This window comes from Bos grunniens, chromosome 9, assembly GCF_055505025.1.
Source record: "Bos grunniens cultivar Pamir isolate PY7600 chromosome 9, Bosgru_T2T1.0, whole genome shotgun sequence".
Lineage (NCBI taxonomy): Eukaryota > Metazoa > Chordata > Mammalia > Artiodactyla > Bovidae > Bos > Bos grunniens.
This window is the reverse complement of record NC_141173.1, coordinates 77921728-77945242: the sequence shown is the minus strand read 5'-3', so window position 1 is coordinate 77945242 and position 23515 is coordinate 77921728. Positions and strand designations below refer to the sequence as shown.

The 23515-nt window shown below is 39.0% G+C and overlaps 1 protein-coding gene and 1 long non-coding RNA gene across 9 annotated transcripts in view; one reads left to right on the top strand and one right to left on the bottom strand.

The window, feature by feature from the left end:
• The window catches only part of TXLNB (taxilin beta), a 56435-nt gene that overhangs the window by 16286 nt on the left and 16634 nt on the right, over nucleotides 1–23515 (top strand). For both annotated transcript variants that reach the window (XM_086318088.1, XM_086318087.1), the window contains 4 exons: nucleotides 3244–3414; nucleotides 12594–12788; nucleotides 14680–14799; nucleotides 19176–19250. In XM_086318088.1, coding sequence (XP_086174214.1) covers nucleotides 3244–3414; nucleotides 12594–12788; nucleotides 14680–14799; nucleotides 19176–19250 — 561 coding nt within the window. The remainder of the gene's footprint in view (nucleotides 1–3243; nucleotides 3415–12593; nucleotides 12789–14679; nucleotides 14800–19175; nucleotides 19251–23515) is intronic.
• Nucleotides 1–23515, bottom strand: part of LOC147366227 (uncharacterized) — a 514655-nt gene that overhangs the window by 477377 nt on the left and 13763 nt on the right. The window lies entirely within an intron of this gene.

Here is a 23515-nt window from a genome sequence, read left to right as displayed (position 1 = left end):
CCTTTAATTTACCCTTCAATTTACTTATTCACACCAAGGCCTTTCATATTTAGTTTCTAGTACCATGTCCCATGCTTAGATGAACTGGGCATCTTCCAGACTACTAGTCTTTATGTTGCTGTAGCCCCACAGCAGTACATCAGAAAAGAATCACTTATCCAGTCTGCCTAAGATCTTTCTTATGAGCCAGGGCTGTTCACCCTGGTCTCCAAGAATTCCCAAACCCACTCACCCTACTAGTCAAGCAGTCAATCCCACAGAGGTTATTTTTTCCAGAAATTCTACTCAGCTCAGTCTTACTATACTTTGGCATTTGTATCATATCCCATAATAAACTTTTAAACTAAAAAGATCATTCTAGAAAAAATAAATAGGAGAAAATTGACCTCAAAACCCTATTATATATCCTTTTCAGAAAGTAAAAATTATGAAGAATTTCAACCTTTTACTTGGAGACTAAAAGCTATTTCCCTACTCACTGATTCAGAAATTAATATAGAGAGTGTCTGGAATTTAAGTGTTAACATAGAATAAATTATTAAATTCAAAAGCTGTGAATCACATTGCTACTCAAGTTCACTCACCCTTACAGATTCTAAATCCTGTAATATCAACAACTGTATTTTATTAATAAATAAGAATAAGTTCATAAATAAATAAGGACACCTCATGACTAAATTAAGAAATGACCTGGAAGAAATATTTTTGCAAATTTCCTCAATTTATAAGTAGTTACAACATCACAAACTACTTGGCATTAATTTTACTTTTTTAATTTAATAATAAAAAGAAAGAGAGAACAAGAGAAACTGCAGATAAAAATCCTATATGCCTGTTAGAACTGGACAGAAGGCATACATCTAAACGTATCACTAAATCACAGAGCCAGCATTTGACTGAAGTTGACTCCGTTATAATGTTTGCTTTCACCCATTAAGAAACACCATATGCAATCACATAAACTTGAAGTAGTTGAACAAAATTAGTCACACTCTAAAAAAAATTGTCAGAAAGTTAAGGGGTTTTAGTTAGAGCAAAGCAAGATAGACCTAGCTATATGTCAAATGTGTATGATCCTTCAGTAAAACTAGAACATTTAAATGTTCAGTGAGCAAGCACAAATCATCTCTTCCAACTTATGAAACATAAGCAAAGTATCCTTCTCTTGATGCTCAGATAAATCCACACAGGGCAGTGTTCCCCCAAAGAGGGAAAGTCTTGCCAACCATGGGACAACATGCAGTGTCTCTGGAGATATTTTGGATATCACAGTTGGGGATGCTACTGGTCTCTAGTGGGTAGGGGTCATCTGCTAAATAGCCTACAATGCACAGGACGACCCCCACAACAAAGAACTATCACCAAATGTCGATGGTGCTAAGGCTGAGAAACCCTGACAAATTGTTTAATCTTCCAAAGGAAAAGTCTAAACCAAAATGGCAATAGCAGTAATAACAACATATAAATTTCAAGAAAGGACAACAGTTCATTTAAAGTCCACACACAAGGACAAGAAGTTTCATCCATATCTAATAACTATGGTGCAAAATGAAGTTAGCATGATAAATATATAATAAAATATCATTGATTTTCCAATTGAACCTCAAGAAAGATACCAATTTCAATTAATATTTATAGTAATATGGATAATATGGACCTAGCTTTTCCTGATGCTAACACTCACTAATAAGTAAAAACATACATAAGTATGAAGATAGAATATCATGAATGAATATCCCCAGCTTAATCTGGCAAAGGTTTATCATGGACATTTCAGTGTAATGGGAGGGAGGGAGGAAAGAATTAAAATTAGATGTGAACTGAAGAAAATGTGACAATCCTGTTCATCTAGCTCAGAAAGAACTAATGCTTTTTCAAGATAAGAAATTAAGATAACAAACTAAGACACATATCAGGGCTTACAGTGTGTGTACCCATTTGTATCTGGCTCTGAGAGGCACCAAGGGACCTGCAGTCCAAAGAACCCATGAGCTTCCAGGCCTTTTCCTCCTCATTAGCCAACACGATAATTATCACAGCGAGTACCCACCTGGCTTACACACCATTCAGATTCTAAGGGAACTCAGTCCAGTGGAGGAAACAGCTCTGAAAAAAAGGCTCCAGCTTGCTCCTGGTCACACTGTCAGATCCCAGTCCTACTCCTAGTATGCCATCTCTGGAGGCTTAATTTATATCAACAAATATTTATGGGATTCTAGTTGGAATGGGGGAGGCTGAACCCACATTCCCCCATTCCAACTAGAATTCCATAAATATTTGTTGCCAAATTTACCAAACAAAAATAAAGAATGCCCAGTTACCTTTGCATTTCAAGTAAACCAAGAGCAAATGGCAATACTTTGAATTACTTTTACTAAAAACTTGTTCTCTATTTATTTGAAATTGAAATTCAGCTGGGTGTCCTACATTTTATCTGGCAACCCCTAGCTCAGAACTATAGCATCATGAGACAGAAAGTCCAGGGGTCCATTGGTTTCATTTTCCATGTTGCCCTCGATACTTTAGCTGTGGCTGCTGTGAGAGTAGGCCCCACCTGTGCTCAGCAGAAACAAGTGTCATGATTCATTCACCATAAGCACGGAGGCTGTGGGGGATGGGCAGAGAGCAAGGCTTGTTACAGACACTTCCCTTGTGTGCTGTTGAGTTGTGCAGTGGCTATTTCGGAAACTTTGGTAACAGATCATCAATCCTTAAATAGTCAAGGAGTACATGCTCCTCTCCCCCTTTCTCATAATCCACACGCTTCACCTTCTGTTTACTAGCTGCTTTTCACTTTCCTACTTTTTAAAATAGTTGCTAAAGCTTGTTTTGAGAAAGAATTGTGAAAATTTAAATGTAAACCAAGCAGACACACCACTGACCATTTTCCTAAGGCAAGGCATTATTGTGAATTCTGAAACATGCCTTTCTATACTGACTGACTTCATTAGACTCACAAAAGATAAAATTGTTTCTAGACCACTGAAAAGAAGATCAAAGTAAAAGAGATCAAGAATAATAATGATAAAGGAAAAACCTATAAATGTTATGCTTTTAAATCATATCTACAAATATTGCCATGGTAACACGCGTGAAGTTCATTTGACTCCAGAGGGGGCAGTGATGATAGCAACAAATTTTCCAAACAACCAGAGGGTGGTCTTTAGGCATTTCCTCTTCTGCTCCTATCAACTCAACAGAGATTCCTGCCCTTTTTTTTCACATGTGCACCCCCACATCTAGCTGGATGAACATCGCACTGAGCAAAGGAAGTTAAAACTCCTACAAAAGAAACAGGCACAGATCCAAAAAGAAAAGGACCAGCTACAAGGTGAACACAGCAGAGCTATCCTTGCGAGAAGCAAACTGGAGAGTCTGTGCCGGGAGCTGCAGAGACACAACAAGACACTGAAGGTATGTGTCACCAAGGCCCCAAATAACACACTTTCTTGCACACTTTGTAGGCACAGGCTTCTGCCATTCGTGCTGTGAGTTTTAGAATCAGAGAGATTTGGGTTCAAATATTAGCCCTGCCACTTGCTCACTTGTGACCTGCAATAAATTATTTTACCACCCAAGCCTGTTACCTCATCCATAAAATGGGGATTATACCAATGTCACTGTGTGGTCAGGAAAAAATTAAATGAGACCACATATGTAAGGTGCTGATGTAGTACTCAATGAATAGTAGAACTTTGGTAAAATGTGTGTTATCCCTCTTTATGTTGAGTTTGTTCTGTTTTGTTTTTTAAGGTAGGCCTTAGTTCTACTCTTTAACATACAAATTTATAAAAATTCAACATTTTTTGACTAAAAATGAAATCTGCGTGACATGAAACAAATTGACACAAAGCTAACTGACAGAAAAAGGGAAGACTGAGAGCTAAAATGTCAACAGTCATCTGAAAAAAGAAGTTACTCGAAAAAACGCTGAAGCTCTCTAAGCTTAATTATTCAATCTAAAAATAATAGACTGATCACTTCAGTCAGTTTGCATGGGCTTCATTAATCACAGCGTAAGCCTGTAGCAAAGTAATGTCTCTGCTTTTGAATATGCTATCTAGGTTGGTCATAACTTTCCAAGGAGTAAGCGTCTTTTAATTTCATGGCTGCAGTCACCATCTGCAGTCATTTTGGAGCCCAGAAAAATAAAGTCTGACACTGTTTCCACTGTTTCCCCATCTATTTCCCATGAAGTGATGGGACCGGATGCCATGATCTTCGTTTTCTGAATGTTGAGCTTTAAGCCAACTTTTTCACTCTCCACTTTCACTTTCATCACAAGGCTTTTTAGTTCCTCTTCACTTTCTGCCATAAGGGTGGTGTCACCTAGATAGCATATTCAAAAGCAGAGACATACTTTGTCAACAAAGGTTCGTCTAGTCAAGGCTTTGGTTTTTCCTGTGGTCATGTATGGATGTGAGAGTTGGACTGTGAAGAAGGCTGAGCACCGAAGAATTGATGCTTTTGAACTGTGGTGTTGGAGAAGACTCTTGAGGGTCCCTTGGACTGCAAGGAGATCCAACCAGTCCATTCTGAAGGAGATCAGCCCTGGGATTTCTTTGGAAGGAATGATGCTAAAGCTGAAACTCCAGTACTTTGGCCACCTCATGCAAAGAGTTGACTCATCGGAAAAGACTCTGATGCTGGGAGGGATTGAGGGCAGGAGGAGAAGGGGACGACAGAGGATGAGATGGCTGGATGGCATCACTGACTCGATGGACATGAGTCTCAGTGAACTCCAGGAGTTGGTGATGGACAGGGAGGCCTGGCGTGCTGCGATTCATGGGATTGCAAAGAGTTGGACATGACTGAGCGACTGATCTGATCTGATCTGAAGCCTGTAGCAGTGTGGTTAATTTGATTACACGCAGACACTAGCTCCATTCAATGAAGCAAGATGCAGAGTTCTCCAAGATAGTACTGCATGCAGCCACAATCCCCTTTCCAGCTGAAGATGCTAAAGCTTTTGACAAACAAGAATTAGACAGCAATATTCCTGTGATATAGTTATTATTACCTGTGTTTAAAAGGAGATACTTTAAGAAACAGAGAGATTAATATCATTGCTGAGTTTGTACAATGGAATTAGGAAGAAAAATAGAATTGGATAATGGCTCCTCACATTCCAAAATTGGGGGCTTTTTGAAGTAGAAAAAGAAAATTATTCATTTTGATATCAGTTTTCAGAGGTGTGGTCTCCCTGACTCTAGTCTTGCTTTCTCCAATCCATCTGCCACAATGATCTTTCTAAAATGCCAATCTAGCCATCTTCCTGTGTAAACATTTCAGTGGCTCTTCATTATCCTTATTAGTGTGGTGTATGAGGTCCTACATGGCCCTTGATTACCTCTCTGACTTTAGCTCTTACCATCTCCACTGCTTTCTCTGCTTTGGTCACTAAAAGCTTAGGTCACTAAAATTTCAAACAATTCTTGACATAGTCTGTTAATCTCTCACATGTTTTTAATTGGAGGATAATTGCTTTACAATGTTGTGTTGGTTTCTGCCATACAACATCATGAATCACTCATAACTCATCACAGCCTCATCATGATAAAGGGGCTTGCTTAACTCAATGAAGCTATGAGCCATGACATGCAGGGCCACCCAAGATGGACAGGTCACAGTGGAGAGTTCTGACAAAACCAACTCAGTGGACATGAATTTGAGCAAACTCTAGGAGATAGTGAAGGACAGGGAAGCCTGATGTGCTACAGTCCGTGGGGTTGCAAAGAGTTGGACATGACTTAGGAACTGAACACATACACACACACACACACACACACACACACACACACATATCCCCTCCTTCTTGAGCCTCTTCCCACCCCCACAGTCAGTTTTTGATATTTGGGAAATGAAATGCTAGGGTGATGAACTTTAACTCTCAAATTATGAGTTGTAAAAGATGGACTTCTGGCATCTCTTTAATCATTGCTCTGGGACCATCAAAACCCAGGTTAGATGGGAATGGGGGCATTATCCTCAACTTCAGATATGTAATCAAGTAATAGCACTCTGTACCTACATAAACCTCCCAGCTTTCAGGAGTGTTGTAGCATAAGGAGATAAAAGTTAAATCTCCTTTGATGATGTGGATGGAATGATGTGGTGTAGTTTCTTTGGACAGCATTCAAAGACAGAACGACGGAAGTGGCAGGAGACCCTGTACATATGTCTGCACACCCTCAGTAATGACTTCCAGTTGTGGACAATGGAATTAAGTAGCATCACTATGCCAGGGCTTGTGCTGAGTGCTTTACATATGTTATTTTATCCAATCTTCACAAAAACCATGAGTTAGTATCTCCATTTTATTGAAGGAACTGAGACTGAGCAATCAAAATCAGTTGTCTAAGGTCATGAATATTTTGTCAAAATCAGAACTCAAATTCAAAACATTTTCTGATTTCCCTCCTGATTGTTTCTTTGATCCATGGGTTATTTAGAAGCATTGTTTAATTTTTATGGCCCCTTTATATGGTCTATCTTGATGAACATACTAAATGCACTTGGAAAGAATGTCTGTTTTTCAGAAGTTACGTGTAATGCTATATAAGTAATAATTAACTCTAGAGTATTTATGTCTTTACTGAATTTTTGACTTGTTCCTCTATCAATTGCTGAGGGATGGGTATAAAAAGTCTCCAACTATAATTGTGAAATTGCCTACTTCTTTCAATTATGTCAATTTTTGATTCATGTATTAATATTTTGAAGCATTAGTACAACATGTGTATACTATTGTTATTTCTAAGTCTCCTTGATAAAGTGACTTTTACCAATATGAATGTCTACATTATCTGATATCAATCTAACCACTGTAGCTTTCTTACTCATTGCTTGCAATGAGTAATCTTTTTCCATCCACTTATTTTCAACCTGGGTTTTTCTATGTTTTTCTATTTAAAATGCATCTCTTATAGTTGGGCCTTCTTTCTTTTCATTCTTACAATATCTGCCACTTAACTGGAGTAATTTCTGTTGTTGTTGTTTAGTTGCTAAATCATATCTGACTCTTTTGTAACCTTACGGACTGTAGTCCACCAGGGTCCTCTGTCCATAGGATTTCCCAGGCAAGAATACTGGAGTGGGTTGCCAGTCCCTACTCCAGGGGATCTTCCTGACCCAGGGATGGAATCTGGGACTCCTGCATTGGCAGGTGGATTCTTTATCACTGAGCCACCAGGGAAGCCCCTTAACTGGAGTAGTAGTCCATTCAGTTCAATTCAGTTCAGTCGCTCAGTCATGTCCGACTCTTTGCGACCTCATGAATCGCAGCACGCCAGGCCTCCCTGTCCATCACCAACTCCCGGAGTTCACTCAGACTCACGTCCATCGAGTCAGTGATGCCATCCAGCCATCTCATCCTCTGTCGTCCCCTTCTCCTCCTGCCCTCAATCCCTCCCAGCATCAGAGTCTTTTCCAATGAGTCAACTCTTTGCATGAGGTGGCCAAAGTACTGGAGTTTCAGCTTTAGCATCATTCCTTCCAAAGAAATCCCAGGGCTGATCTCCTTCAGAATGGACTGGTTGGATCTCCTTGCAGTCCAAGGGACCCTCAAGAGTCTTCTCCAACACCACAGTTCAAAAGCATCAATTCTTCGGCGCTCAGCCTTCTTCACAATCCAACTCTCACATCCATACATGACCACAGGGAAAACCATAGCCTTGACTAGACGGACCTTTGTTGGCAAAGTAATGTCTCTGCTTTTCAATATACTATCTAGGTTGGTCATAACTTTCCTTCCAAGGAGTAAGCGTCTTTTAATTTCATGGCTGCAGTCACCATCTGCAGTGATTTTGGAGCCCAAAATGTTTACCCATCTATTTCCCATGAAGTGATGGGACCGGATGCCATGATCTTAGTTTTCTGAATGTTGAGCTTTAAGCCAACTTTTTCACTCTCCTCTTTCACTTTCATCAAGAGGCTTTTTAGTTACTCTTCACTTTCTGCCATAAGGGTGGTGTCATCTGCATATCTGAGGTTATTGATATTTCTCCCAGCAATCTTGATTTCAGCTTGTGCTTCTTCCAGTCCAGCGTTTCTCATGATGTACTCTGCATATAAGTTAAATAAGCAGGGTGATAATATACAGCCTTGATGTACTCCTTTTCCTATTTGGAACCATTAACATAATGTAATTATTGGAGTGGTTGGATATGTCTTCCATTTTATTATTTATTTACTATTTGTCACATCTGTTTTTTCTTCCTCTGCTTTTATCCTGCCTTATCTGAATTACTGGAAACTTTTAAAATTTTTTATCTCATCTCTTGGATTTTTAATTATATCTCTTTCCATTTTTAGTGGTTGTTCTATGATTGCTATAGATATTCTTAACTTGTCACAGTCTACCTGGAGTTAAAACTGTATCACTTCATATAATATGTAGAAACATTACAAATAGAAGGTCCCTTTATTGCTCCCTATCTTTATATAATTTATAAAACTCCTGAGGCAATGCTATAATTTTTACTTTAAACAATTTCATATAGTCCTTTAAAAATTCAAGCAAAACTGTCTTTTCTCAAACCCAGATTTTACCATTTCTGATGCTTTTTATTTCTTCTGAAGCTTTACATTTCTGTTTGGTGTCACTCCCTTCAGCCTGAAGAACTTCTTTAGTATTTCTTATAGTATAGGTCAATTCTCTTATTTGCTTTTTATCTTTAAAATGTCTTTATTTTGCTTTATGATCTAAGGTTATACTCACTGGATAAATAATTCTGGCTTGACAAGAATTTTTTTCCTTTTCTTTCTCTTACTCAGTCTTTTATAGATTCTGTATTCTGGCCTCCACAATTTCTGATGAAAATCAACAATAATTTGAATTATTGTTCTCCTGGTGTGATATGTCATTTATCTCTGACTACTTTTAAGAATTTTCTATGGATTTTTGGCTTTTGGAATTTTGTTTTATGCCCAAGTGTGGCTTTCTTCATATTTATCCTACTTAGGATTTGTTGAGCTTCTTATACCTGTATCCCTGATAGCTCAGTTGGTAAAGAATCTGCCTGCAATGCAAGAGACCCCAGTTCAATTCCTGGGTTGGGAAGATCCACTGGAGAAGGGATAGGCTACCCACTCCAGTATTCTGGCCTCGAGAATTCCATAGACTGTATAGTTCATGGGGTCACAAAGAGTCAGACGTGACTGAGCAACTTTCACTTCATATCTGTAATTTATGTCTTTTACCAAATTTCAGGAAGTTTCAGTCATTATTTCTTTAAATATTTTTTTTGCTGCCCCATTCTCTCTCTCTCCCCCATTCCCCTTCTAAGATTTTAACTCCACGTGGGTTAGATCTTTTGATATTGTCCCACGGGTCCTTGAGTCTCACTTCATGTACTTCATCAATCTTTTTTCTCCTTGATCTTTAGATATTTCACACTGACCTATCTTCATATTTACTGACTCTGTCCTCTGTTATCTCTATTCTGCTGTGTAAGCCCACCCAGTGGTTTTTACATTTCATATTTTGTAAGTTTTAACTCTAAAATTTCCACTTTGTTCTTTCTTATAGATTATTTTTCTCCTGACAGCTCCTGTCTTTTTATTGAGATATTTTCCTTTTTATCAATGAACATAGTATTTTGAGCCTCAAATTATACCAAAAGACCCACCTTGTAAGAAATTAGTGTCTCAGGCAATATAATTTTAGTAAAGAAATAAGCAGGGTTTGTTATCAGAATATCACTGAATTTTAATGTGGAAAAGACTATAGGATCCAAGCTATTCATATGTCTGCATGTAAATTAATGAAATCTGTTGACTCATTATAAACATTTACAGAATACCTATGGATTGTGTGCCAGGCACAGCACTGGTTTTAACAGGCACAGTGATTTCTGAAAAGTTGTTTTCTTAGTTATTTCAGATTTTGTCCCTCAATCTTCTTTTTGCATTATTAATTTTCACTCTGAATTTTGTGTATGATAAAGAAAATTCTACCGCAGACACTGCCCAAATGATTGTGTTTTATTTATTAGTAGAATCAAATTTTATGATTTCAGTAGACTTATTTTTCTCTCATTGAAAAACAGTGTAATGTACAATGCAAGATGCCATTCTATGGGCCAGGATTGGGTGCTATTATGGTTTGACATGTGTTAAATGCCATGTTAACAGCTATACCCTCTTTTTCTAGCCAGTGGCCAGTGAAAAACTCAGACTTGCTGGGTAGCATGGGATGGTCCCTTCATTTACTCATTCATTCATGGATGGAATAGTTATAAATGCAAATAATATCCAAATCATGGACTATAATTCTAACTAGGAGATTGTTGACTTCTAAGTTAATCAGGAACAATAAGGACAGAATCACTATCATATGTATATTCAACAACTCTTTAACAGATGGCTGTAATCATTTTTAGTGAAATATATATAGTAAGTGTTAGCATTCAAAGTTCAAGGAAATAACATCTCTGATATTTAATTTCTCCAGATTAGGAAGTGTAGATTTCTTCTAAATTTCTTTCTAAGAAATTTCCTAAGACATATACCTCAGAAAGAGAAGAAGCACTAAAGAGCCTCTTGATGAAAGTGAAAGAGGAGAGTGAAAAAGTTGGCTTAAAACCCAACATTCAAAAAACTAAGATCATGGTGTCCGGTCCCATGACTTATAGCAAATAGATGGGAAAACAATGGAAATAGTGACAGATTTTATTTTCTTGGGCTCCAAAATCACCACAGATGGTGACTGCAGCCATGAAATCAAAAGACATTTGCTTCTTGGAAGAAAAGCTATGACAAACCTAGGCAGCATATTAAAAAGCAGAGACATTACTTTGTCAACAAAGGTCTGTCTAGTCAAATCTATGGTTTTTCCAGTAATCATGAATGGATGTGAGAGTGGACCATAAAGAAAGCTGAGCACCGAAGAATTGATGCTTTTGAACTGTGGTGTTGGAGAAGACTCTTGAGAGTCCCCTGGACTTCAAGGAGATCAAACCAGTCAATCCTAAAGGAAATCAGTCCTGAATATTCATTGGAGGGACTGATGCTGAAGCTGAAGCCCAATACTTTGGCCACCTGATATGAAGAGCTGACTCATTTGAAAAGACCCGGATGCTGGGAAAGATTGAGGGCAAGAGGAGAAGGGGACAACAAAGATGAGATGGTTGGATGGCATCACTGACTCGACGGATGTGAGTTTGAGCAAGCTCCAAGAGTTGGAGATGGACAGGGAAGCCTGGCATGCTGCAGTCCATGCGATCTTAAAGAGTTGGACACGACTGTGCAACTGAACTGAACTGAAGAAATTTCCATTCAATAAATGTTTATACCATGAACAAATTGTGATTCCGATACCAGGAGTCAGAGTTAGAAAATATATCAATATTGTAGAAGAAAGGGGATATCTAATGCTAAATTAAAATATTTCCAGAGCATGTATTTCCAGCATCAGCTTTTATTTTGATCACATTATTCTACTATCATAATAAAGACTTGCACAATTACTTGTTTCAATCAGTATTTCTTTTTAAAAATCCTGTTACATAATTTGATCATGATAGGCAACTAAATGCAGTATAATTTTACTTGCCAACAATGAAGAAAGCTTTCATAATAAAATTAATCAGAACTAAAGGGATCCTAAAATGTCTGTATCACTTGTCAGCAGAGTCTCTATCTTTGGTGTATGTAGAAGATTAAACCCTTTTATTCTAAAAGAATGACAGGAATAAGCACAAAGCAAATAATTCTCAATATAGATACGGGGGAAATTTGGGTACATTGTAAGTAGTTAGCAATGAAAGGGGAATTTTGATTTAGGAGAAAAGAGAACAGAAATGATATAAAAGTTAATTTTCAATTCTTCAATGTTAACAAAGTGGAAGAGGGGGAAATTAAATGTTTCATTTTAGAGTTAAGGAAGATTTGAAACGTCATATTGCTCTCAGATTTAAAATTTACACTGAATATTTCAATTACTCTGTGTGACTCATGGGATGATTGTTCCTTCAAAAAATACCCAGCATATTTTCTAAAATTTTTTGATACTTTTGAATTGCTGTAATTAATATATGGCTATCTTAGTTTTCTTTCCAAAAGCTTTTGGATGACATTTATTTTTAATAAGAAAAAATATATATTGTAATCACTTATAGTTACAAAACTTGGGGAATACAATGCCATCATTTTTACAGAGGAACATAAGATCTGCTGTTCCTCTTTCTGTACCAAACTAAGGGAACACGTGATCTATCCCATCAATCAGTAAGACTGAGTATCCTTTTTCCTAGGCTACAACCAAGAGATAGAACCTTCAGGCTGCATGTCTGTTAGGAAACACTGCAGTTTATTTACTCAGCAGAGGACCTGTTGACTTTAAAACAAGTTTATTTATCGCCAGCTATCAAATTCAAGGCCCTTGCTGCACCTGCTCTGAGTGACCGTGTACTCACAGTTGAAACCTTTGCTCAAACATTTATGTTGGGGCTGAGCAATGTTACCTCTAGGGAACTGAGGAAATACATCCTACTTAGCCTGCACACTATTCTCCCTTTATCGACCAAACTCTGAGTTCTGTAAACCTAGGGACTTATAAACCAGCATAACGAGAGCGTGCATTCTCTCTACAGGAGGAAACCCTTCAGCGGGCACGTGAGGAAGAAGAGAAAAGGAAGGAGATCACAAGTCATTTCCAGAACACCCTGACGGATATCCAGGCCCAGATTGAGCAGCAGAGTGAGCGAAACATGAAGCTCTGTCAGGAGAACACAGAGCTCGCAGAGAAACTAAAAAGCATCATTGATCAGTATGAGCTCAGAGAGGAGGTGAGAACCACATCAGACAATTTACAAATACTGCATATAGATCTGGGTCTGGTTTGTGAAGGTTGGGAGGTCGGTTAATAACAAAGTTATGATCAGCCTTCTCAACTGATTAATATTTAGGTTTGGACTTCTTTTACTAGCCAAAATAAAAACAAATGATATTACAAAATACCTGGCTGAAAGTCACAGAGGATTTCTTCAAAACTAGAATCACTGCAAAGCAGAGGCAATAAACAAGGGGTACAACATGAATGGATTTATCCTTGAAAATAAAAAATAATATTTCTCAGCCTTTTTTAAACTCTCTCTACAGAACCAAGAAATACTTCATGCATGCCCTCTTAAGAATTAGCATGTCATCGAAATTAAAAGTCTGCATTGTATATACTGCACAAATAATAATATATGTACTATTATATAGTATATATATAATATACTATATATTACTATACATATACTATATTACTAATATATATACTATTATATAGTATATATATAATAATTATAGTAATAATGGTATTGTTATTTATACTTAGTTTGTGCCAAGCAATGTGCTAAGTATTATACTTTACATACAGTATGTCATTTAACTGTCTCAACAATCTTATGTACTAGATAATAACATATTATCCACATTTTATAGATGTGAAGCAGAAGCTACAAGATTAAATCATGTATCCACAATCACAAAAGCCAGAAGAGTTTGTTATCAATAGTTTACATTGGGGGACTATAAAGATCTTTCATTATCCCAAGATTATACTTTAATATTTAATATGTTTTGAAGATTCCAGATGCCCCGCTCTGGATTTTGATATGTCATATCCCTTTTCCCATCTCACTTAAAATTTTAAATCTCTGCCTTAAAATGTAATATAACACAGTCAAAGGAGCTCTGCTGGCAACATGCTAAGCTTTAATCAAGAAAAAAAAAAAAAACTGATATAGCAGTTCGGTAAATCAAGAAACTTCTCGCAGTAGGCCATAATTCCATGCTACCATTTTATCTTGTCACAAAGATCAATCCTGCTCCAAAGTGGAGGTTCAAGAAAAAAAGGGGAAAGAGCTAAAAAAAGAAAAAAAAAGGTGCCCATACTCTGCAGAGAGATCACGTATGGGAATGACCTGGTAGACCAGCTGTATATTCCTAGGACTGGTTCTGGGTAAGGCCCAAAAATATAATTCTACATGTACTCTTGCCAGTGGGACCCCCTAATGACCAAGAAATTCTCCACCCTGAGGTGGAGTTGGAAGCTTCATTTTACCAAGGTAGTCAACAGGTCAAAAGGTGTGGAGGAGGCAGTAGCACATTTGCATATCAATTCATCTGCAAACCTGAGCCTTGCTTGCCCACCACAGCAACAGAGTTCATGTCAGGGGGCTCCTGCCTCAGTCCCAGACAAAGGGCCACAGGCTGTTACCTCAAGGCTTCCCCACACCCTTGAGGCAAGCATGCAGAGAATTCACCATGATAAACTGATTTCATATTGTGATTTAAATGTGATTTTATATTCACAGAAAGAGCCAGAATACCAAGTGATATTGCTACAGCCCTTGTGATATACATCACTGTCTCTGGAGCCTAGAGTAATAAGTAGTGCCACATCTAATAGTTGGCACATTTAGAAAACTACTGTTGGGACCTTTTGGCGTTGCATTGCTGGACTCTGGCACCTCCACCTTTCATAGCCACTTTCATGTAGTGCAAAATGCAGGAGACTCCACCAATTTATGACTTTTGTATAAAAGCATAAGTGATGCCAATGCCTTTATTCCCCCTCTTTTTAACTCTTAAAACCTAGAGAACGCATGTTTATATCAATATTACTTTTTTATACACGTTTGTCAGCACAGTAACTCAACTTGATATGTGCACTTTATTTTTCCTCAGCACCTCGACAAAATATTTAAACACAGAGAACTGCAGCAGAAGCTAGTGGATGCTAAACTTGAGCAGGCACAAGAAATGATGAAGGAAGCAGAGGAGCGACACAAACGCGAAAAGGAATATGTATTTATCTTATGCATCTATGTGCTTGTCTGGTCTGCCTTGGGGTCAGAGAACCCCTGAGAATGTTTTTGGTAATGGTCATAGAGCACTAGACTGATGGAGGAAGAGCCTAAGCTTCCCTGGAGAATGACACTGGCCGGCCCAGGAGGAAACACTGTACCTATCACTGTAACACTGTATCATGCATCCATTCACCAAACCTTTGGCAGGCACCGTTCATGAGCTATGCTCCATTCTAGGTGCTGGCGTGTAGTGGTGAACAAGATGGAGAAGTCCACATCCCAGCATGGAGACTAGAGTCTAACTTGGAAGAAAAAGGCAATAAATAAGCAAGCAAACAAAGAAGGATAATTTCAGATAATAAGTGCTACTAGGGAAATAATGAAGAATCTCAAAGGGGCAGAAAGAGGAGGCCTCCTTTAGACTGGGTGACTTGGTGGGTCTCCTGGAGCGGAGGATGCTTGAGTTGCTCCCTTCCTGATGATCAGGGAGTCAGAGACGAGGGCCCCAGCAGCAGTGTCTGTAGCAGAGACAAAGGTCCTAATGCTGGAACCAGCTTGACATCCTCCAGAAATAGGAGGTCAGGGTAGCAAGAGTAGGTGCCCCAATGGGAGAAAATTTCAAAATGAAACTGTAGAGGTAAGCAAGGGGCAAACTGTATTGCTTGACATATAGTTTGAATTTTATTCTAAATATAATGGGAAAGTACTGGGTAGTTTTAGCAAAGGAAGTGACAGGATCTGCTTTGCATCTGTAAAAAGTGACTTTGGCTGATAGGTAGAAAGTGAACTAGAGAAGGGCAAGACAGCTAGGCAGCAATCTGGGCAAGATCTGATGATGGCTTTGACTGGGGAAGTGGCAGTGGAGAAGAAGAGCTGGACATGGATAAAAGTTAAGTTTTTAACATAATACCAACAAGCCATGCTTTGAACTGGAAGATGGTGACAGTGAAGAAACAGAAGAATCAAGGATGACTCCTGAGTTTTGGTTTAAGAAACCAAGTGGTATCTTTTACTGATATCTTATTAACCCTAAACACTCCAAAACAGATGAGAGAATTGAGGCCCATAAAAGGATATGTGACTTGCTTAAGGTCACACACTGCTAAGTGACCGGGGTATGCTGGCCACATCTCCAGTACATCTGTCCCCAGATCCCAAGCTCTGTGATAGTACATCACACTCAGAGGTGTGTTTCAGAGGCATGAGTTAAAGCATGTATCTGCTGCTGGGGAGAGACAACCAACCAGTCATTCAGATTTGGCCATTTAACAACTGATCACAAGCTTTGCGTTTACCTAAAATCAGACTGGAATCACTTCAGTTTGTCAGAATAGTAATTTTTTTTAAACTTTGGTTTTCAAACATGACAACAAAAGAATGGATTTTGGAAAATATAACCTGGTGGGCACTGCATAATTACAATCAAATCTCCATGTGCTCTTAAAGATTAATTTATTAAATCCATTTACAATCTAGCTCTCAAAGTAAGAAATAAAGCATTTATTTATTATTTAGATGTAATTATCCTCAGGTAAACGATGCTTCCTATAGAACATCAGTACCTTTGGATTTAATATATGAGGCACAACAGAGGAACAATCAGGCAAAGATTCTTGTGAGAGAGACTAGGGGACAGACATGGAGTAACTTGATCTTACCAAGAAACTAAAATGATGCCCTCTTTTCCTGCAGCAATTTAGCAGAACAGCAGATATAAGTCACAGAAAGGTTCAGTTCAGTTCAGTCGTGTCTCTTTGCGACCCCATGAACTGCAGCGTGCCAGGCCTCCCATCACTAACTCCTGGAGTTTACCCAAACTCATGTCCATTGAGTCAGTGATGCTTATCCACCCATCTCATCCTCTGTCGTCCCCTTCTCCTCCTGCCCTCAATCTTTCCCAGCATTAGGGTCTTTTCAAATGAGTCAGTTCTTCGCATCTGGTGGCCAAAGTATTGGAATTTCAGCTTCAACATCAGTCCTTCCAATGAACACCCAGGACTGATCTCCCTTAGGATGGACTGGTTGGATCTCCCTATAGTCCAAGGGACTCTCAAGAGTCTTCTCCAACACCACAGTTCAAAAACATCAATTCTTCGGCACTCAGCTTTCTTTATAGTCCAACTCACATCCATACATGACTACCGGAAAAACCATAGCCTTGACTAGACGAACCTTTGTTGACAAAGTAATATCTCTGTTTTTTAATATGCTATCTAGTTTAGTCATAACTTTCCTGCCAAGGAGTAAGCATCTTTTAATTTCATGGCTGCAATCACCATCTGCAGTGATTTTGGAGCCCCAAAAAATAAAGTCTGACACTGTTTCCACTGTTTCCCCATCTATTTCCCATGAAGTGATGGGACTGGATGCCATGATCTTCATTTTCTGAATGTTGAGCTTAAAGCCAACATTTTCACTCTCCTCTTTCACTTTCAAGAAGCTCATTAGTTCTTCTTCACTTTCTGCCATAAGGATGGTGTCATCTGCATATCTGAGGTTATTGGTATTTCTCCCGGCAATCTTCATTCCAGCTTGTACTTCTTCCTGCCCAGCGTTTCTCATGATGTACTCCGCATATAAGCAGGGTGACAATATACAGCCTTGACGAACTCCTTTTCCTATTTGGAACCAGTCTGTTGTTCCATGTCCAGTTCTAACTGTTGCTTCCTGACATGCATACAAATTTCACAAGAGGCAGATCAGGTGGTCTGGTATTCCCATCTCTTTCAGAATTTTCCACAGTTTATTGTCATCCACACAGTCAAAGGCTTTGGCATAGTCAATAAAGCAGAAATAGATGCTTTTCTGGAACTGTCTTGCTTTTTCCATGATCCAGTGGATGTTGGCAATTTGATCTCTGGTTCCTTTGCCTTTTCTAAAACCAGCTTGAACATCTGGAAGGTCACGGTTCACATATTGCTGAAGCCTGGCTTGGCGAATTTTGAGCATTACTTTACTAGCGTGTGAGATGAGTACAATTGTGCAGTAGTTTGAGCTTTCTTTGGCATTGCCTTTCTTTGGGACTGGAATGAAAACTGACCTTTTCCAGTCCTGTGGCCACTGCTGAGTTTTCCAAATTTGCTGGCATATTGAGTGCAGCACTTTCACAGCATCATCTTTCAGGATTTGAAATAGCTCAACTGGAATTCCATCACCTCCACTAGCTTTGTTCATAGTGATGCTTTCTAAGGCCCACTTGACTTCACATTCCAGGATGCCTGGCTCTAAGTCAGTGATCACACCATCATGATTATCTGGGTCATGAAGATCTTTTTTGTACAGTTCTTCTGTGTATTCTTGCCATCTCTTCTTAATATCTTCTGCTTCTGTTAGGTCCATACCATAACCCCCTTTTATAAATGGAGAGGTCAAGACTAACTCGGATAAGGGAAAAGATGCCTCCAAGTTTTTAAAAATAATGATTTTATTATTTTTGGTTCCAATAACAAAAATGGACATTTTTTAAAATATATGGATTAACAAAAAGGAAAAAACTTCTATCAGCCTATCTTGAAATAAAATAGAAACTTCTTAACTGACAGCCACCTGACTGACTGACTGGGTTATCCATGACGTTCACCATTCTCTGTAAGCATACTGACAGAGGCCCACAGCATGTTGGATCCTGGGGTGAGTTAGCTACTCTGCAATATCTGAAGATGGTTGCCTAAGCTAAGACCAAGAGTCAGATCTTTGCTCCCAACTCTTTTCCCAGTTATCCTTGGTTTTGCATTATGTGAATCAACAGAATAATATATAAACTCATGAAATAAGTGTCAAAAAGTTGTTTCTATAAAAACTATGCTTTAATGCTTTGAAAGCCTAGATGTAGGCAAATAGAAAAAAAAAATTGTCAAGTTGGATGCAAGCAGATATAAAAGACTGGAAGAAAGTTGTAAAACTCAAGAGGATTATCCAATCAAGCTGCTTTACAAATTAAATATCTTAGGTCTTCCAGTTCTAGCACTACTGTTTTTTTTAAAAAAACAATAACTAACTGCTTGAACAGTTAGGTTTAATACAAAGGAACAGTTGCTCACAACAATGCCCCAGGTAAGGATAATCTGAAAATGTTCAAGCAGAGGTTGAATGATAGCTGGGCAGAATTGCTACAGAGGGGTCCAGAATTTTGTGTGATTCATGCTTGAGTTGGAGACTTTCTTTCCTCTTTTTTCTTCCCATTAGAATCACTAATTTTTAGCTGAGAATAAGACCTTTAAAACTAGTTGTTTTGTTAGTTTTCTGATTATAAAGTTCCCCAAAAATTACTTAAGAAGATTATTTAGCAAGCAATTAAGTTTACACAGGAGTCACAATAAACGGTAATTTAAAAGACAATTTGACGATCTTTCCACGCGTTCTCTCTCCTTACAGCTGCTGAACCAGGCAGCAGAGTGGAAACTTCAGGCTAAAGTGCTGAAGGAACAAGAGACAGTCCTGCAGGCTCAGGTGAAGTAGGGGTACAACAGTGCATGCAGTGTGTCTTCCTTGCTGTGAACCAAAGGGAGTCCACACAAGGCCTTCCACGTGGGAGGGGAAGTGGGGGCAGGAGTTAGAAATGAAGAATAACTTCATATTTACTATTTTTAAGTAAAAATAAAGGCACAATGTTATATCTAAGAAAAATAAATGCTCCGCACCAACAACTTCTGGTCAAAAGGTCTGCTGACATACAAATGAGGGTCAACCAGGATAGGCTGGTGGCCAGGTCCTCACCCATCTGTTCACAGGTCCTCTCTCCCTCCTCCCCCATTAACCTGTGAAGGTAAGGATTGATGGAACCTGTTCAAATGCACCATCTATAATTCCCAATACTGAAAATGTCCTTACTTGTTTGATATTATTCACAATAAAAGGAAATTAGAAAAATAGAGTCAGCAAAACAGAGTCGTGCTGGCCTTGCCAGTGCTGAATGATTAGAAATGGTGGACAAGTTAGAAATCATTTTTATTTGGTTTCATGTTGTTATGAGTGTATTTTGATTAGACTATAGGAATTCGTATTGCAGGCTCAAAAATAAAGGTTATGCAACAGCTGGCTCTGGAGGAAAGCCAGACTTCTCCCATCTTTCTGGGGCCCTTGGGGCTCTGCTCATCGTGCCACAGGCTGGGCCACAGAGTCCTAGTTCCCCAGCTGGGAGAAATGCCCACTTGCTAAAGGGACTATAAAATCACACAGTGAAAATTCACCAAAAGCGAGAAAAAGGGCAGCATTAATTTAAGATTTGAATATTTCACTTATAAATGTTAATGTTCTGACTGCTGAATACTTGTCCATTGTAAATATTAAAAAATTATTCATTGTATGAATGAACAAGTTCAATGAATATTTGTACATTTTTTTTTAATTTAAAAGAAGCAAAATCACAAATTACATCACTGCATAGACAAAAACAAAGATAACATTTTGATTTCTAACCTTCCTAAAGAACACTTTTCCAATGTGTTTACCAAACACAATGATGACTTGTTTCCCCACTAATATACCAAACAGTTTTAAAATATTAATTACACAGAAATTTGAAAAATATATTTTTTCACTATTAATAGATTCAAAGGACTCAGAATTAAAAGATTAAACTATAAAGTTACAAACTCAAGATCACCCTTTAGGCAGTCACAGAGCACATCATTTCACGGTGTGGGGTGGGTGGCAGGCAGAGACAGTTCCCGAGCCAGAAGTAGGCAGGGGGAAGGAGGTGTGACCTGACTGTAGCGGGGCAGGGGTTGGTAGGAGGGGAGAATCCAGAGCATCAAGTCAGGGCTTCTGGCTCTATCTCTGTCCCATTCACAGCACAAAGCCTTGAAGTATACAGCAGACAGTACTTGAAGCTATTCAGTGTTCACAACATCTGTTATAAGCAATCTCTACTCTTCTATGCTAAATGAAGAATACATTAATACCATGAGACTCTGGGCTAGAGAGTGCTTCATTCAGCAGATATCAGAAAACAGGCCTTTAATAACCTGAAAGGTATGATTTAATTTCCCACTCCCTCAAGTTTGAAAAAGAAGGAACCAAGGTCTAGACTTGCCAGTGTTCCTTGTTCAATCCTCAAAACTGGGCTGAGTCCAGGGACCAGATGGCTCTTCTGCTGAGAAGCTGTCTGATTCTGTACAATTCACCTAAACCTCCCTGGACCTAAACTTCCTGGTCTGTAAAACAAGGATGCTGCAATGTATCTAAGATCCCAAGCTGGAGTCCTTTGACCTCTTGGAAGCCTATTACTTTTCAGTATTTCCAAAACATAACAGCATATGAGGCAGCAGCTGCTGTGTAAAATGTAGTTGTTTTTGACAATATAACAGCTTCGCTTAGCAGCATGGATGGTAGCTATTCGTATAGTTGATTCAGTTTATAAAAGGAAAATAAGTCTTCGTAATACATGCAGTTTGTTTTCAGGTTATGCATGCAAAGCACTTAATTCAGTGTCTGCCCCATAATAAGCATAATTAATTCAACTAATATTTACTGAGCATCTAAGTGCTTGACATGGCTCTACATGTTAGAGATATACTACTCAATAAAAGAACCAAAAATGCCTGCCTAATTAAACTCACAATCTAATGATAACAATGATATTAATTAAAATGCTAAGGACTAGTTAGTGTATGAGTTAATACTAGTGTTATCTTGTGGGCTCAGTCCAGTTCAGTTCAGTCGCTCCGTTGTGTCCGATTCTTTGCGACCCTGTGAATCACAGCACGCCAGGCCTCCCTGTCCGTCACCAACTCCCGGAGTTCACCCAAACTCATGTGCATCGAGTCGGTAATGCCATCCAGCCATCTCATCCTCTGTCGTCTCCTTCTCCTCCTGCCCCCAATCCCTCCCAGCATCAGGGTCTTTTCTGATGAATCAACTCTTTGCATGAGGTGGCCAAAGTATTGGAGTTTCAGCTTCAGCATCAGTCCGTCCAATGAACACCCAGGACTGCTCTCCTTTAGAATGGACTGGTTGAATCTCCTTGCAGTCCAACGGACTCTCAAGAGTCTTCTCCAACACCACAGTTCAAAAGCATCAATTCTTCGGCACTCAGCCTTCTTCACAGTCCAACTCTCACATCCATACATGACCACTAGAAAAACCATAGCCATGACTAGACGGACCTTTGTTGGCAAAGTAATATCTCTGCTTTTGAATACACTATCTAGGTTGGTCATAACTTTCCTGCCAAGGAGTAAGCATCTTTTAATTTCATGGCTGCAGTCACCATCTGCAGTGATTTTGGAGCCCCCCCAAAAAAAGTCTGACACCGTTTCCACTGTTTCCCCATCTATTCGGCACGAAGTGATGGGACCAGATGCCATGATCTTCGTTTTCTGAATGTTGAACTTTAAGCCAACTTTTTCACTCTCCACTTTCACTTTCATCAAGAGGCTTTTTAGTTCCTCTTCACTTTCTGCCATAAGGGTGGTGTCATCTGCATATCTGAGGTTATTGATATTTCTTCTGGCAATCTTGATTCCAGCTTGTGCTTCTTCCAGCCCAGCATTTGTCATGATGCTCTGCATATAAGTTAAATAAGCAGGGTGACAGTATACAGCCTTGATGTACTCCTTTTCCTATTTGGAACCAATCTGTTGTTCCATGTCCAGTTCTAACTGTTGCTTCCTGACATGCATATAGGTTTCTCAAGAGGCAGATCAGGTGGTCTGGTATTCCCATCTCTTTCAGAATTTTCCACAGTTTATTGTGATCCACACAGTCAAAGGCTTTGGCATAGTCAATAAAGCAGAAATGATGTTTTTCTGGAACTCTCTTGCTTTTGCCATGATCCAGTGGATGTTGGCAATTTGATCTCTGGTTCTTCTGCCTTTTCTAAAACCAGCTTGAACATCTGGAAGTTCACAGTTCACATATTGCTAAAGCCAGGCTTGGAGAATTTTGAGCATTACTTTACTAGCCTGTGAGATGAGTGCAATTGTGCAGTAATTTGAGCATTCTTTGGCATTGCCTTTCTTTGGGACTGGAATGAAAACTGACCTTTTCCAGTCCTGTGGCCACTGCTGAGTTTTCCAAATTTGCTGGCATATTGAGTGCAGCACTTTCACGGCATCATCTTTCAGGATCTGAAAGAGCTCAACTGGAATTCCATCACCTCCACTAGCTTTGTTCGTAGTGATGCTTTCTAAGGCTTACTTGACTTCGCATTCCAGGATGTATGGCTCTAGGTGAGTGATCACACCATAGTGATTATCTGGGTCATGAAGATCTTTTTTGTACAGTTCTTCTGTGTATTCTTGCCACCTCTTCTTAACATCTTCTGCTTCTGTTAGGTCCATACCATTTCTGTCCTTTATTGAGCCCATCTTTGCATGAAATGTTCCCTTGGTATCTCTGATTTTCTTGAAGAGATCTCTAGTCTTTCCTATTCTGTTGTTTTCCTCTATTTCTTTGCATTGATCGCTGAGGAAGGCTTTCTTATCTCATGGCTAAGGACACACCTAGTGATAGATGAGACAAAGAAGTTCTTTAGTTGCCAAAAAGCTTCAGAACCACTGGAAAAGATGATCTCAGGACCCTGTTCAGCTCTAGTTCATGAACACAGAGAATTTCCAGGGCTGTAGAAGCATGGTACTAAACTGAGTTAACCCTGCCTCCTTCATCACTTTGCTTTCCATGGTGCTTGGCTCTCTCTGCAAGGACCCTCTCTTGTCTATCTCTTTTGTCTTCAAGGCATTTTCACAACTTCAATAATTACTTAAACATCAAGA